Source organism: Lampetra planeri, chromosome 1, assembly GCF_965212315.1.
Source record: "Lampetra planeri chromosome 1, kcLamPlan1.2.h2, whole genome shotgun sequence".
Lineage (NCBI taxonomy): Eukaryota > Metazoa > Chordata > Hyperoartia > Petromyzontiformes > Petromyzontidae > Lampetra > Lampetra planeri.
Window position 1 is genome coordinate 4,211,133 of NC_136107.1, and position 16,760 is coordinate 4,227,892.

The 16,760-nt window shown below is 42.9% G+C and overlaps 1 protein-coding gene across 4 annotated transcripts in view; it reads left to right on the forward strand.

Moving 5' to 3' along the window:
* LOC144730908 (la-related protein 4-like) overlaps window positions 1–16,760 on the forward strand; it is a 44,353-nt gene that overhangs the window by 11,576 nt on the left and 16,017 nt on the right. For 2 of the 4 annotated variants that reach the window (XM_078611802.1, XM_078611974.1), the window contains exons 3-8: window positions 6,067–6,241; window positions 6,927–7,475; window positions 9,243–9,330; window positions 10,754–10,890; window positions 12,891–12,994; window positions 14,850–14,960. In XM_078611802.1, the coding sequence (XP_078467928.1) occupies window positions 6,067–6,241; window positions 6,927–7,475; window positions 9,243–9,330; window positions 10,754–10,890; window positions 12,891–12,994; window positions 14,850–14,960 (1,164 nt within the window). Of the gene's footprint in view, window positions 1–6,066; window positions 6,242–6,926; window positions 7,476–9,242; window positions 9,331–10,753; window positions 10,891–12,890; window positions 12,995–14,849; window positions 14,961–16,760 lie in introns of those variants that run through there. The other 2 variants (XM_078611885.1, XM_078612058.1) reach the window with 2 other exon arrangements.

Below are 16,760 nucleotides of genomic sequence, written 5' to 3' on the forward strand. Positions count from 1 at the left end.
GAGTTAATTCTAAGTACGGTCTAGAGTTAATTCTAAGTACGGTCTAGAGTTAATTCTAAGTACGGTCTAGAGTTAATTCTAAGTACGGTCTAGAGTTAATTCTAAGTACGGTCTAGAGTTAATTCTAAGTACGGTCTAGAGTTAATTCTAAGTACGGTCTAGAGTTCATTCTAAGTACGGTCTAGAGTTAATTCTAAGTACGGTCTAGAGTTCATTCTAAGTACGGTCTAGAGTTAATTCTAAGTACGGTCTAGAGTTAATTCTAAGTACGTTCTAGAGTTAATTCTATGTACGGTCTAGAGTTAATTCTAAGTACGTTCTAGAGTTAATTCTAAGTACGGTCTAGAGTTAATTCTAAGTACGGTCTAGAGTTAATTCTAAGTACGGTCTAGAGTTAATTCTAAGTACGGTCTAGAGTTAATTCTAAGTACGGTCTAGAGTTAATTCTAAGTACGGTCTAGAGTTCATTCTAAGTACGGTCTAGAGTTCATTCTAAGTACGGTCTAGAGTTAATTCTAAGTACGGTCTAGAGTTAATTCTAAGTACGGTCTAGAGTTAATTCTAAGTACGGTCTAGAGTTAATTCTAAGTACGGTCTAGAGTTAATTCTAAGTACGGTCTAGAGTTAATTCTAAGTACGGTCTAGAGTTAATTCTAAGTACGGTCTAGAGTTAATTCTAAGTACGGTCTAGAGTTCATTCTAAGTACGGTCTAGAGTTAATTCTAAGTACGGTCTAGAGTTAATTCTAAGTACGGTCTAGAGTTAATTCTAAGTACGGTCTAGAGTTCATTCTAAGTACGGTCTAGAGTTCATTCTAAGTACGGTCTAGAGTTCATTCTAAGTACGGTCTAGAGTTCATTCTAAGTACGGTCTAGAGTTAATTCTAAGTACGGTCTAGAGTTAATTCTAAGTACGGTCTAGAGTTCATTCTAAGTACGGTCTAGAGTTAATTCTAAGTACGGTCTAGAGTTAATTCTAAGTACGGTCTAGAGTTAATTCTAAGTACGGTCTAGAGTTCATTCTAAGTACGGTCTAGAGTTCATTCTAAGTACGGTCTAGAGTTCATTCTAAGTACGGTCTAGAGTTCATTCTAAGTACGGTCTAGAGTTCATTCTAAGTACGGTCTAGAGTTCATTCTAAGTACGGTCTAGAGTTAATTCTAAGTACGGTCTAGAGTTCATTCTAAGTACGGTCTAGAGTTCATTCTAAGTACGGTCTAGAGTTCATTCTAAGTACGGTCTAGAGTTCATTCTAAGTACGGTCTAGAGTTAATTCTAAGTACGGTCTAGAGTTCATTCTAAGTACGGTCTAGAGTTAATTCTAAGTACGGTCTAGAGTTAATTCTAAGTACGGTCTAGAGTTCATTCTAAGTACGGTCTAGAGTTAATTCTAAGTACGGTCTAGAGTTCATTCTAAGTACGGTCTAGAGTTAATTCTAAGTACGGTCTAGAGTTAATTCTAAGTACGGTCTAGAGTTAATTCTAAGTACGGTCTAGAGTTAATTCTAAGTACGGTCTAGAGTTAATTCTAAGTACGGTCTAGAGTTAATTCTAGGTACGGCGAACCTTTTCTATCCGCGAGGGTGACGTTCTTGAAAACGCCTGCGAATGCCGAATTCGCGAATGTCAGAAACCTTGTCGCAATGGTACGAGTGAACATGGGGGGGGGGGGGGAATGGTAAATGTTTCATAACAATGACTACAATAAATAATGATTTAAAAAGGATTTTTTTTAATTACCTTTGAGATGGCGCCGATGGAGGTGATGGTGCATAATTCAGGTGGATGACTCCTAGGGAGATACAGGTGTTGGATAACAACGCCACAGTTTTTATCGTTTAAGCACTCTGGGGAGCACTAGCCGCAACACTTTCCCCGATTGCAATCGCGTCATTTTTAATGGACCTCACAGTCGAGTCGTTTATAGCAAAATGTCGGCCTACCGCAGACACTCTCACTGGTGTCTCGTCAAAAATGTTACCTTTTCACTCAAACACTTTCCTCTGCCTTTTTTCAGCAGACGCACTTTCCTCTCATTGGACGCTTGGGAACTGCTATCACTACAGCGATGCACACTGACTGTGGCGGTATCTGCTATCACTACAGCAGTGCACACTGACTGTGGTGGTACCTGCTATCACTCCAGCGGTGCATGCTGACTGTGGCGGTACCTGCTATCACTCCAGCGGTGCATGCTGACTGTGGTGGTACCTGCTATCACTACAGCGATGCACACTGACAGTGGCGATACCTGTGATCACTACAGCGGTGCACACTGACTGTGGCGGTATCTGCTATCACTACAGCGATGCACACTGACTCTGGCGATACCTGTGATCACTGCAGCGGTGCACACTGACTGTGGCGGTATCTGCTATCACTACAGCGGTGCATGCCGACTGGTGGTGGTACCTGCTATCACTACAGCGGTGCATGCTGACTGTGGCGGTATCTGCTATCACTACAGCGGTGCACACTGACTGGCGGTATCTGCTATCACTACAGCGATGCATGCTGACTGCGGTGGTATCTGCTATCACTATAGTTGTACATGCTGACTGGAGCGGTATCTGCTGTCTCTACAGGAGTATATATCGACTCTATAGAGGCCTAGTCCCATGCAGAGCCCCCGGCCTCGCCTAGATTGCCCAGCTGGCCGAGGTGGCACCTTGGCAGGCTGGGGCTGTGCTGCTACACCCGACCCACCGCCCGCTCTACAGTAGCAGTAACTACAAACTCTACAGTAGTATCTACCTACTCTATAGTTGTATATATCGACTCTATAATAGTACTAACTTCACAGTGTAGTGGTGAGGCCTAGTCTCGTGCAGAGCCCCCGGCCTCGCCTAGATTTCCCAGCCGGCCGAGGTGGCACCTTTGCAGGCTGGGATGCTACCCCCCCCCCCCGCCCGCTCTACAATAATATCATCTAAGGACTATAATAGTAGCATCTACCGACCCTATAGTAGTAAGTGCACACATTTTTTTAGCATTTTAACGCGAATGAGAATTCCTCCCACATCGCGTGTGTGTGTTGCTCGGGCAACCACCACCATGGAGCCGGCTTTCTCACGCATGCGCAGATGCGTGCTCTGGCACCACCCTGTGTTGATTAAAGGGAATAAATTGTTAATTTAACTACTTTAAACTTGATAGATGTGAAATACAAATAGCGCTTTCTCGTCCCGGGGCATACGGCGTGGTATCCGTGTACTTTTTCGATACGTAAACCCCATAGTTTGTCAGTTAAAAACGTCACAAGGTACCCACGCAGACAGACAGACAAAATATGCCTTTTATAGGTTGGATAACGGTATGCATAATACAGTGATACTGCTCTTATCTTCATTATTATTTGTGACCTACCAATGTCTGTAGTCGGGATCAATCAATGACAATCCTATTACCTGCAGATATTTAACGGATGAGATGTGTTGCACCGTTAATTCCTCCTGTTTAATAATACTTATTTTGTCCCTATGCATCTGTGCAGATAGTTTTTTTTGCTGTTTATAAATGTGGATAAGACGATATGAACAGCGCATTGAAAACGCGTACTATTTAACGTACCGTTTACAAAGTGTGTTCACAAATCCACACTGAGAAACACGATGATTGACAGGGGTGTAAATTATTATTTCGATAGTGTATTTAAATAGAGGTTCTGCAGGTAAGTAGTTTTCAGTTTTAAAGGCATAGTTTAACAAGACAAGACTTGCCGCCATCCTTCAAACCCATTGGTGAAAACTTGGAGAGTTTTTGTTTGCATTAAAATATAATGTTTATGCGAGAGCCGGGGCCTTATGGGGCCCCGGAGTCCCGCCATAAGGTTCAAATGTTCAAATATTAACAAATGTTAGTGAGTGTCTGGGTTATGTGCTGCCGCCAAGGAATGCGTTCACTCAGTGCCGACTTGGAGGCGGGATGATACGACTTGTTTAAACCAGGATTAAAGTAAGATTTGACTGAAATCCTAGTTTTAAACAGCAGCGGCGGGAGAGGGTGTTGGGATTGCTGTATGCGGAGGTTGAGCATGTTGTTGATGCAAGCCTCTTGAGCAAGGAGTGCCAAATGCTAGGAATAGACCAGTGGTGACATTAGCTAGCTGGCAACTTCGATATGGCGCTGCCTGATGTGTGGGGCAAACTATGTTTCACAAATTTTTTCGGTAAAGTCACGTAGGTAAAAAATACAATTAAAAGTTAATAAAAGTAATAATGGAAATAAAATGAAATAAATCACGACGTTTCAAAGGCAACACAAGTCTCCGTCATCAGGTGGGACCGTCACAGCTAAAATTAATGCATCAAGCTGTGACGATCCCACCTGATGACGGAGACTTGTGTTGCCTCCGAAACGTCGTGATTTATTATTTTATTTTATTTCCATGATTACTTTTATTGACTTTTAATTGTATTTTTTACCTACGTGACTTTACCGAAAAAAAACCTAAGAGTATGAATCCTTGCAGTCACGAAAGCTTCAAATCTAGAATTTTCACAATTTTCTTTCTAAGACGTATCGCGATGTTTTTTTTGTGCAGTTGACAGTTGTTTCTCTACCCTTTTGTTAATTTTAAAACGCTCAGTTAAATTGCATGGTAATACTCCAAATCAATGTTTGCAGAGTACATTAATAGAGCAACTTTCATTGGTGCAATGTTTACAGTTGTATTCCTATTTTAAACCTGACGAAGGTAATTTGTTACTAATATACGAATTGGTTTTACCCTTTCTGGCAATACAACAGGTGTTAGGATGTTAAAACGCCAAACAGAAACCTTTTGCACGGAATCATGTCTACATTAACCAAACATACTTAGTGAACATGCAAACAAAAACACGCTCTGGTAATCTATGCATTGTCTTTGAAACTGATTGGTCCACACCAGAGACAGCTTTCTTTAGCGCCTAGTCTCAAACAGAGAACGCTAAAAGGCGAACGGCTGCTAATGTTACGCATCGTGCTTCGGCTGCATGAAAATCTCAGGCAGATTTTTCGCACTCATGTATTTTTACACGCTTTTATTTAACTAACCTCGTCTGTTGTATCCTCAAAAAATAAATCTTGTTACTCAATTTTTACACACTTCCCAATGTGCTGTCGACTGCCAACTTCGTATAGGTATGTCATACTGATGACAATACTATATTCTATCATTGAAAATTAAAAATAAATATTTTTAAACAATATTTTTTACGGCTCTAATTGTCCACGCTCAACTCACGTTGCCTGTAAATCACCACATGGTCCCTTACTTCACGGCAAGCCTCGGGGAGCCACTCCAAGGGGCGAGGGATGTGGAAGGAGGAGAGGGGCGATGGGGGCAGGGGGAGGGGCAGCTCAGACAGTACATTTAATTAAAGCGTGTTTAAACATGTTTTAAAAAATATTTTATTCGGAGATACCAGAGGTGTGGACTCGAGTCATGTGACTTGGACTCGAGTCAGACTCGAGTCATGAATTTGATGACTTGCGACTCGACTTGGACTTGCATAACAATGACTTTGTCCCACCTCTGGGAGATACTGATGTTGTCCCGATAGTGTTAACAGGAGCTCACTTGAGTAGTGTATTTGTTGATAGCTGCATTGGAGGGAGATTGGCTGATTGGTGTGTGCAGCTGTATGTAATTAAACTGAAGGACTTTCTCACTTTTTACCAAAGATCTTGACTGGGTAGAGGCCTCGCATGATATTCATGATCAGTCGAACAATATTGTTCATCGTGGTGTTCTTGATTTTTATTCCATCCACGGAACGAGTCAAACATGATCAGTTTATAAGCTTATTTTGTGTTCGCATAGCTAATTTGACGAGTCTTGGTTTTAGTTACAGTGCAACACGTTGACTGCATCAGTGCTGGTCCATCGACACGGCAAGTCTGAGATGCACCAGAGACGTGATTGCACCTGACATCGGCAAGAATTTACCATAAAGCCGAGTGGACATTTCCTTAAATGCGCATAAGGAAAGGAACGATTTAGTGTTACAGAATTTTTAGGTTTTTGTGGTTCTGGAAGAAGTTTAAATGCAAATTGAATACTGACGGATGGGTTTGCTTTCAGGTTACATCAGATGGCGTGATGTTGAATCCAAACGCTGAAGCTTGGCATAATCCCATGGAGGAGGCGGTGGGAGGGATGGATGGTGGAGGTGATGGAGTTGCAGTGGTGGAGTTGGACGGTGGTGGCTGCACCAAGGATGGAGCTTTAAAGGAAACCATCCCAGCATGTGCGATCGGTAAGCTTTATGAAGAGCTGTTAAGAATTGTATTAAAATGGAACACATTTTAGCACCCATGGCACCTGAAAATTACATGCCAGCAAAACATGCTCCAGTGAGGTACATTCGAGCCAGAAGCACCAAAGGTGGTAGTCAAAGCGACCAATTATATTATCTAATAAAACCTATGAAACAGCACAAGGATAAACACAACGCAAACTTGTAAATGATCTATGCTTTTTGTCGAAGTGCAAAAATGAGCAAGCGTAGAAGAAAAAAAAAACCTCGAACACTTTCTGAGGCAGATTTGTTTAAAAGTGTAATTTGCCCATATGCATTTTGTCAGTTCGAATGTTAAGTGGCCTTGCTGTAGGAACTACAGTCGGCAAATTGTTGATTTTTTTTTTTGCCATGACAAGTATACATGATTTGTGTGCTGCATGCATAAACTACTTAAAAAGATGAAGAGGTAAAGCTTCCACAGTTAGAAAATATAATAAAAAATGTTTTTAACCTAACACGTCTTTGGCCGAACATTACTGCCGCATGCATGGAAACGTCTGGAGAAAACCCCCCACAGGTTTTGTGTGCTCACCTGAAATGCTGCTTTGCTAAGAGAGTTAAACTGTTCGTACACACCGCATGATTGAGCATGTTTGCAATGCACACGTTTTCACGGGTGCGTGCGATATGTGTTTCGTAGCAGTCTATGCACGGATGAATGGCAATGGCGGAGCGGAGACACCAACGGCTGGTGCGGACGTGCAGTCTCATCTTCACGCCGAGCCAGAGGAAGCCCAGTCCGTGGCCGTTATCCAACCGGTCGAACCCGACGGCCCCATCGATGAGCCTCAGGTCGCGACTGCTGAGCAGCAGCAGGATCCCCGTTCCAGTTCCCAAGAACCGCCTTCCAATCCGGCGCCGCTCGCTCCGGCCTCAACGCAGAGCCCACTGGCCGAGAGCTCATCCCCGGTCACTGGCACCGACTCCGCGCCGCCCGAAACCCCGTGTCCCACCGCCGGCGCCACTGGCGACTTGCCTTTCGAGACGCAGGCCGCTGTGGCTCGCGAGCCGCACGGCGACACTGGCGGTGTCGTTGGGGAGGTTCGGTTGGCGTTGGCAGCAGAGCCCGCGGATGTCTTGGCCACGGAGGCGCCAGCCTTGAACGGAGAGGTGGTTTTGCCGGTGGCGGCGGCACCGCAGGAGCCTCTCCCCGGAGAGTACGAAGCCTTGCAAAAGATAACGCAAATTGGTAAGGTGGTCTTGGCACAAATGGGCGCAAATCTGTTGGCAGCTTTATTTAGTTCGAATATTTTTGTTGACTAAAATAGTTGGCGTTAATTAACATATTCCTCCCCATCTGTAAGAAACACAGAGCTGAAAATTTCAGGCACACGTACATTGACTTCCTCTCCATTTCATAGCCTGGCAACAGTGAAATGAAACATTTGAAGTTGATTTATATGCAAATCATTATTTATTAATAATGTTATACCAGTTTTCCAGGAGAATTGACCTTTTTTAATGCAACCATTATTTATTAATGATTGGTCATACCAGTTTTCCAGGAGAATTTACCTTTTTTAAGCAATCAACGGGTTTGACTAAAATGCAGGCATTCCCCCGCTATAAGTTGTCGCATAATGAGTTGTGTCACATCTAAGTTGCTGATGAATAACGGAACATTTCCCTAAAAGTGTAATGTTTCGCATACGCGTTCCTCTAGAAAATACGCACGCATTTTTTAGCGCAATATTGAAATGAGGAACGCACACAGTGGAAGATTAAAAATGCTGCCCAGCTGTCTTGGGGCAGAATTTCTTAAACATTCTGCAATCAAGCCAAGAAGGTCCATAGAAGAGCCCAGAAGAGAGTGCCTTTTTCCTCTGGTGGCCATCGCTGTGCCTCTGGCTTGATCGCAGAGGTCGCAAACGGGTTTTGATTCCTTACCTGTACCCGTACCCGGCCGCACCTGGGTCGCAAACGGGTACCTGTACCTGTACCCGGCCGTACCCGTACCCTACCCGTACCCGGCCGGGTACGGGTAGGGTACGGGTATCGGGTACCTGATTGCGACCTCTGGGATGAAGCCATGTTGCAGGCGTGGGTGGGTTGATTCTAGGAACTTGAATTGTGAGAAGAGACAAGACGTTGGGAAATGAGTGACAAACAGTTACTCACCAGTGACTCACGGTCTACCCGTACCCGGCCGCACCAGGGTCGCAAACGGGTACCCGTACCCGGCTGGGTACGGGTAGCCGGGTATCGGGTAGGGTACGGGTATCGGGTACCTGGTTGCGACCTTTGCTTGATCGTCAGATGAAGAGGCAGTTGAACCTGCCCCTTTGTCGTCTGCATCACTCCACCACTGTTGGAGCAGCAGCAAGCCCTTAAACAATTTCTGGAAAATTTAGATTTAAAGCTTTCGTGACTGCAGGGATTCATCTTCTTGGTTCTTTCGGTAAAGTCACGTAGAAGGGAAATAATAAAATGATAAAAATAAAACATAATAAAATAATTCTCACGACGTTTCGGCCACAACGCAAGCAGACCAGGTCTGTCTCCCCGACAGACCTGGTCTTCACCTGAGGACGGCTGCTTGCGTTGTGGCCGAAACGTCGTGAGAATTATTTTATGTTTAATTTTTATTATTTCCCTTCTACGTGACTTTACCGAAAGAACCAAGAAGATGAATTTCTGGAAAAGTTTTATGCAACTCTTTTTGTTTATTAGGCGTTTCAAATGTATGTAAATGTACATGCGTTTTTGGACACTTCATGACATTTAGTCACATTTTCACCAGACATAGGTAGGAACACAACCCCTGATTGTAACATGCATTCGGGAAGCTAGAGTTTGCTTTAAGTCGAAGAAGGGAAGTAAGAAGCATTTGACTGGAACAAATTATTTGCGTATAGCAGGGATTCCTGTAGTTGTTAAGATTAATGGTTGTCTGATTGTTTAACTTAACACTTAATAAAGCCTGTAAAATGTCATAATGTAAAATATTTATTTTTAGGTGGATCCGAACTACAAGAAAGTAACACTATGAGTCCAGAGGAGCTGAAGGAAGTCCTGAAAAAGCAACTGGAATACTACTTTTCAAGGTACTTATCTCGCTGAACTGAACAATGTAAAAGTATGGTGTCTTTTGACATGAGCTTAGAAGGTTGTTGAGCTGGCCAGGTGAGCAGGGCTACCTGTTTGTTGATTGACGAGTAATGGATTTGAGTGAATGTTAAAGGTCACAATCACCAGCAGGTCAGCATTGTCGGGACACTTTTAATTATTGGGAAACGGACTACAGAGCTCAAGAATGTACTTGAGTTCCTCCCCCAGACCTGTTTCCATGTTTTTGTACAACTCGAGCTTGCTACCGATTTGGCAAGATGAATGACGGTGAAGATTTCACGACATGGGCTGGTCTGAATTTTACGTCCGAATTTGAGCAGAGTGGAAATTATACTCTTCCGAGAAACCACCTGTCGCTCGATTAACTCTGATGGTCGTGGAGACATAACTGTTTAAAATCAACTTGACGTGTCTATAAACCGAGTTGGCTGGAGAACTCAACTCCATTTGGTTGTGCATGAGAAGGAGTTCTAAGTCTCAATGTGGGGCTCTGCCCTTATTAATCTGTGGTGCATGTGCCATCGTTACTCCCTTTTAGCCCGCTTGTGTAGAGTGTCTAATATTGTGAGAAAATAGTTTATTGGAAAATATGTCTAAGGGAAAAAATAAATTATCGTGCGTGGCTATAATATATTTTTTGTCGCAAAGGGTTAAAAGTGAATCTAGGTTGAATCTGAAAGTCAATCTGGAACCTTTGTTGCCTCGGTGCACGCTGCTTGCATTCACAGAAACGTATTACATTGGGAAGCTTCATGTTGCTTTCTTACTTGTAGCATCCATTACAGACGTGCACGGAGGGATACAGATTCAATTGAGTTAATCAGTTGTGTTTTCCTTGGCACAATTACATTTTACATTTGCTGAAATGTGTTTTTTTGCCTTTGACCATATCACCCATACTGCTATGTTCCCTGCCTTCAAACCGCACAGACTAGCACGGTGAACTATGGTCAAATAAGGGCCACGTCCAGCACTTTGCGGAGAGACCCTCATGCAGCGTTGCATTGGCTAAACGAGTCGACATGCACATGAATACTCTGGTTCTTTTGGTCAAGTCACGTGCGTAGAATAAATCTAATAGATGACGACGTTTCGATCGCCACACAGGTGGAAGACGATTGCTTGTGCGGCGACCGAAACGTCGTGATCTTTCATAGTTTTTCTACCTACGTGACTTTACCGAAAGAACCAAAGAGCATGGATTCCTGCAGTCACGAAAAGCTTCAAATCAAGAATGCACATGAATGTTGCTTGATATTTGCGTGAATTGTGACGATTAGTGTAATTAAAACTGACCGCGTGTGCCGTTTTGATGATGATGATGATGATGTGGTGAGTGTAGCGAGGTGCTGTGCACTGTGCGGCGGTGAGTAACGGAGGAGTGTGTACGATGTGCAGAGAGAACCTGGCAAACGACCTGTACCTGGTGTCCCAGATGGACAGTGACCAGTATGTCCCCATCTGGACCATTGCCAACTTTAACCAAGTCAAGCGGCTCACCTCCGACCTGCAACTCATCGTAGACACACTCAAGTGTGAGTAGTGCGCACGCCACCCTGGCTTCCATGGCTACAAGCAGAACGGAGAGCGGTACAGTTTGTGTTTGAAGTTTCTTTGTCCCGCATTGCCCGTGTATACCCTCCTAAGGCCATCATTTATATTCTAGGAGATGTATTTGTCTTCTTTAGATGTTGTTTGGGAATCCAGGTTTCAACTGCGAGAATGTAGCAGCGTTTTAATGCAGTCACATTTGGATGCTGTACAAATTCTAATTGCATTGTTTGACTTTTGGTGGTTACGTGATCAACATGTTCACAATCCGTATTAAACAATGGCAGTTTTGTTGATTGGATTTCACCGAAAAGCTATCTTCTTTACTCTTTGGTTATTTCGGTTAAGTCACATAGGTGAAATAATAATAATAATAATAATAAAAAAAGAATAAAATTAAAATAAAAAAATAGAAATAACTAAATTAAATTACGACTTTTTGATTGCAACACAAGCATTCATCATCAGTTTATATATAAACTCCTTAGCCCCGGCATTTCTCCCACTTTAGTAAAAAAATTCAAGCTGTGATTTCCACACCTGATGACGATTGCTTGTGTTGCATTCGAAACATCGGAGTTTAATTTAGTTATTTTTATTTGTATTGAATTCTTATTTTTATTATTATTATTTTTCACCTACGTGACTTTACCGAAAGAACCAACGAGTATCGATCCTTGCAGTCACGAAAACTTCAAATCTAGAATTATCTATCTTCTACTCACTCCTGCCGAATTGCCGGCTCACTATCTCCTCTGCTGTGGCCGCATGCCCCTGAATCTTGGTGCACTTGGCTGCAAAAGCAGCTGCCTAATAGAGAAAGACACTCCCAGCCACAAAGATGATTGCGCACACCCTAACATTGTCTTCCGTTAAGGTTGGGCTGTTGTGGCTTAGAAGAGCATAAGCGGAGGGGGGTGGGGGACCTTTGCTTGGCATGTAATTTCAGAAGCGTTGCTCTGCAATTATATATGTTTTGTTCATATGTTAAATAGTAGGGCGTATACCTGGATAGTTGGTGGGTTAGCTAGTAATAGGATCTTCATGAACATTAGCTGATTTGGCTAAATGGAAGGGGGTATTAGGCTTGGTGGAGTGGCCAAAGGTTGAACTGAGTGTGCAAAGGCATGTGGGCGAACAAAAGTAGCATATGATGCAAGAATGTTACTTTGCACACCATTTAGCAGACGAGAATGTTGCAGTGCGCAACCCTTAGTCATCAGTCCTTGCTCATCGGTGGCGGTGCATCGAAGCAATGAGGCTTACGCAGTGATTGATGATGAACTTGGAATCCATTGGCCCAGTTTTCAGAGGAAACGAGAGCATTTGCAAAGGATGAATGGATGTTGAACTGCTTTCACACTGTACGTAGCCAACCAAAGTTCAAATTTCATTTATTAGGTATAGCCCTGTGAGCCATTCGGCTCTTGAATCGGGTGCAACCGCAACAAACAAAAAACAAAAACATGAACAAGAAAACATCTTAAAGTGACTATGTGCAAACAGAAAATCCAAGAAAAGACAGCAAAATATTGCAAAAAAATCACCGTACACCAACCCTGTGCAAATATCCCAGTGGGATGCAAGTCAAACAACAACAACAACAACCACAAGACAACTTAGATTAAGGCCATCAGTCTAACTCTGTACTACAACAAACAAACATGGCCAAACCAAAAAACTTTTCGAAAATCACCAAAATAAAGCCATAAAAGCAATGAAACAGTGGTCATAGGAACTGTGACCGAATTTTCACAATAAACGACGTAAACAACATGTACTACCAAACTCTGCAGCCATAGCTGGCTGCATGAGTCACTCCACAACAGTAGGAGCATCAGTCGGAGTATCAACATTTTTCAATGCGCCTTTAAGATCAGCGTACTAAATCAAAACACAGATCCGTGCTCTTCTGAGGTGTGGGTGAAGAACAGCAAACGACATGTCGCTGGGCTTGTGTGTGTGCGTGCGTGCGCGTGTGTAGCATCTGCCCTGGTGCATGTGGATGAGAAGGGGGAGAGGGTAAGGCCGAATCAAAAGCGCTGCATTGTGATCCTGAGAGAGGTTCCCGCGAGCACGCCTGTGGAGGTAAGGCCACCTCCGCTGCTCATGGCCAGCATGGCGACAATGAGTTGGGGACTTTGGGGGGGCAGTGGTTGGAGATGTTGGCACACACGTGAGAGTCGTGCTGGCGTGTCCTTGGCTTGGCAGGCATTTATTCTCTCCATTGGCTACTGTTGGTAGATGTGAGCTCCGTCACTTCCACACAGGCGCCTGCTATGGATAATTTTGTCACAGCAGTTGCAGTGCCATGATATGCAAAATAAGGAAGCAGCGAGTGTGTTTGTGTTTCCCTTTGAAAGGGAATGCTCACGTGGAGCTAGCTTTTCTATTATTAAACAGAACATTTGAAAATAAATGTATTTATTTACTAAAATATAGTATATTGGCTGATTTCAGGATGTTTATCAGTATTTTAAGTCACAAACATTCCGGAAAATATATGTACATTGGCTGCAAGTAAAACACGGTAAAGCTGTTATACGGTGAAGACCACTTTCCTTAACGTTTCACAAGATTTGCTTACATGTGTTCTCTGGTCTGTGGCCACACTTTGCCCTATTGTTGTTCCAAGTTTCCAGTCAAAGTCCATGTTTCTGGTCCCGTGTACTTAATGTCAGGTGATAATATGTACCAATTGAAGACGTTCTTCTTCATGCACATTGTTGAGCTGCGTTTCATGATCAAATTGAGTAAATATTTTGTTTGGTCCAATTAACTCGTTGTAATACAGGACTTGTTTCGCTCGTATCTTAAGTGTTCGTTTTTCTATTGTTTCCTGTAGCTTGTGTCCATTGGTTGTAACAATGTTTACGTAATCAGTGGAACTTACACTTTCACTGCTTCTCTTCAGTTCTCCAATCCAGTTTTTGGAAAATATCGTGAAATGTTGCTGTGAATAGCCTTGCCAAGAGGATATCTCCTTATTTAGGTGATGCAGATCACACCTTCATTTTAGTTGAGCACGAACATTTGCAGGCATAGGGCATTTTGTTGAACGTATACGTCACGTATTCAACTGCATTCGTTAATCTGACTTTCCAGATAAAATTTGTAATTATCCAAACGTTACTAAAATAGCGTTTTACCTATCAACTGGGTGGGGAATATGGCGAAACAGCGTATATAAGTATTATTTTAAATTGTAATTTGTCAAATTATTAGTGCCACTTGTTTTTATATTTCTTTGGTTTAATGTCGATGTTAGAAATGTAAGTAATTTAAAACCTGTCCGTACATTGTGTATATTGCCATGTATACTGCTATTAACATTTGTCATTTTAAGCCGCCCTACTTACACGTTGCTGAGAACACAACTTGGTTGTTTGAGCCATTTGATGCGAATGTGACACCACATACTTAGACTGCATTTGAGGTCGGCATTTTAATTAAAACTCCCTGAGATAATGGATCCCTGCTGAAATTGAAAATGAATGCACATGTGATGCATATTTTATTCTTGAATAACAATACTCACACACACACACCTCTATGCTTTGGGGCCCTGATACTGTATACGAAATATGTTTTCTTTTTATTTATATTGCTTTATTGGTATTTATTTTTGCTTTATGTTTTAGAATACTGGTGTATGTAAATAGCTTCAGACTAAACATTTTTCTCCAATTTAAAATTTCTAACCAGATTGCTTTACCGAGTGTTAAATGTTAAAACACACACTTTAAGTTAATTTTAATGTGAGCATATGTGGCGTGCATAATGCAAGGACCGAATGACCGGTAAGTAAAGGGTTTTCTCCGAGTCTAGAGAGAATGAAACTTGATTTGAAGCTTTCGTGAATGCAGGAATGACTCTTTGGTTCTTTCGGTAAAGTCGCGTAGAGAAGAGAGAATGAGCTTCTTCACTCTGTGGGGGAATGCAGGAGGTTGAGAAGCTGTTCACCAACGGCAACTGCGGACGGTTCGTGAGCTGCGAGTTTGCCCACAATGACAGCTGGTACATCACGTTTGAGACAGACGCCGACGCTCAGCAGGTGCGTGCACACCCCGCGTGGGAAGTCCTGGCTCTGGTCTTCTCTCACATCTGAGTTGGTCCGTCCATGTGCACACTGTCATGCACTTCCAGCGCTTGATGTGTATCGCTGCTCATTTTGCTGCTCTTTGTTGCAAGTTGAATGGGTCGTGTGGCCAAGGGTTTCTGTTGAAGCCCCGAAGGCAATATTCAATCATTTTAAGGTCGCTAATTCTCTGCTTCCCTTATAAAATAGAGGTTTTTTTGGGGTTATTTTGCGTAAATATGTAAATGTGTCGTTAAAACCCACCACCACCCAACACAGCCAATTAGTAAGGGTTGTCACGTAAACAGAACGTGCCAATTCGTCACTAGTACAGCACACCGGTGTGTTGGAGAGCCAAGCCACAACATTTTGCTGTGGCGGGTTTTAGCGACACATTTATATATTTTCGCGATCTAATCCAAAAAAAACCTCTCGTGGATGATATTGGTTGCGAAAGCCTATATGTTAAACTGCTTCCCTCATAGTTGGCAAATCCTTCAGCCTGATAGCCTATTCGTCTCTATGAAATATATGTCCACTGGTTTTGTACGTCATCTTGAATCGCATTTAGAAGCTAATTAATCCAAATTGTATCGTATTCAAATGATGTCACAGCAGCCTAGTTTCAGAATGCTTTTTTCAGAAGTGAATGGTTTTTACAAGTTCCTCTGAACTGGGATTGCCAAGTGGCTTAGTATTTGAGTGCCTGTCACCGCGTGGTTGTTGGTGGAGCCCCCCTGTTTTGCACGCTTGGTTGAAATCTTGTATTGTGAGTACTGCCTACAGAGGAGCAGTCTTATTTTCCTGTGCATTCAAAACATGGACCTGAGGTTGCCAACGCACTTTGGAAGGAAATACTTTTTCTAGAGCAAGGGCGAATGTTCCGAAAGTGTTTGCTTCACTGTTTAAAATCTTCAGTTGAAGTAAGCTCCTGTTAAATGGGATAATGAAAATATGCATGTTGCAGTGGCATGACCACAAGGATTTTTAGTTTGAAGTCTTGAATCTTTCCGTTGTGTAACAGTTCTCGCATGGGCACTTGCAAACCAGAGGTCGCCGGGTCCATCTCCTGGCTCGGCAGTTGAAACAATAGTGCAGGTCTTTTTTAAATCCTTTATATTAAGTTCACTTGCTTGCTTGCGCGCTTACGACCGTGCAAATCTTTCGGTCGTTTTTTAACCCACTTCCCGTGATCCAATGGAGCTGACATTTTGCACACAGACTCGTTGTGCGTGACAATTTATTTTCGTGAATTTTTTTCCAAAATTTTCAACATTTTAGGATTTTTTTTTTAATATTTAATTACCAATTGCTTAATGGTGGCAGGCAATCATCTGACCCATAGGTGGCAGCCATCTCAAGCCAGAGGACGAGAGGACTCTAGCCGCCACGCATATAAAGGATTTATAGTGAAAAACTTTGTTTTTATGGGTTAATTTTTTAAATCCTCCCATCTGTCTCCTCATTTCTGTAGAACTGCTTGTTGTGTTTAGTTTTGTTGTCCTTCGCCCGCACCTCCGATTAGCATGGTTGGCTACGTACGGTGCGAAAGAAGTTAAACATACGTACACACAAGTGGGTGCACCACAGTCAAATGACACGTCACTTGTGGTGGATTAAACTGTGTTCCTTCACCTCTTCCAAGTCGTTTGACGAGCATGGAAGAGTGCCAAAACACCTGCTAGAGATCCATCGAGTGGGGGGGCGGAGACCCTTTCGCCAGCAGTGGCGTGAGCAAGTAGAGACCCGCGGTTGCACGTGAACATTTGGCAAGAA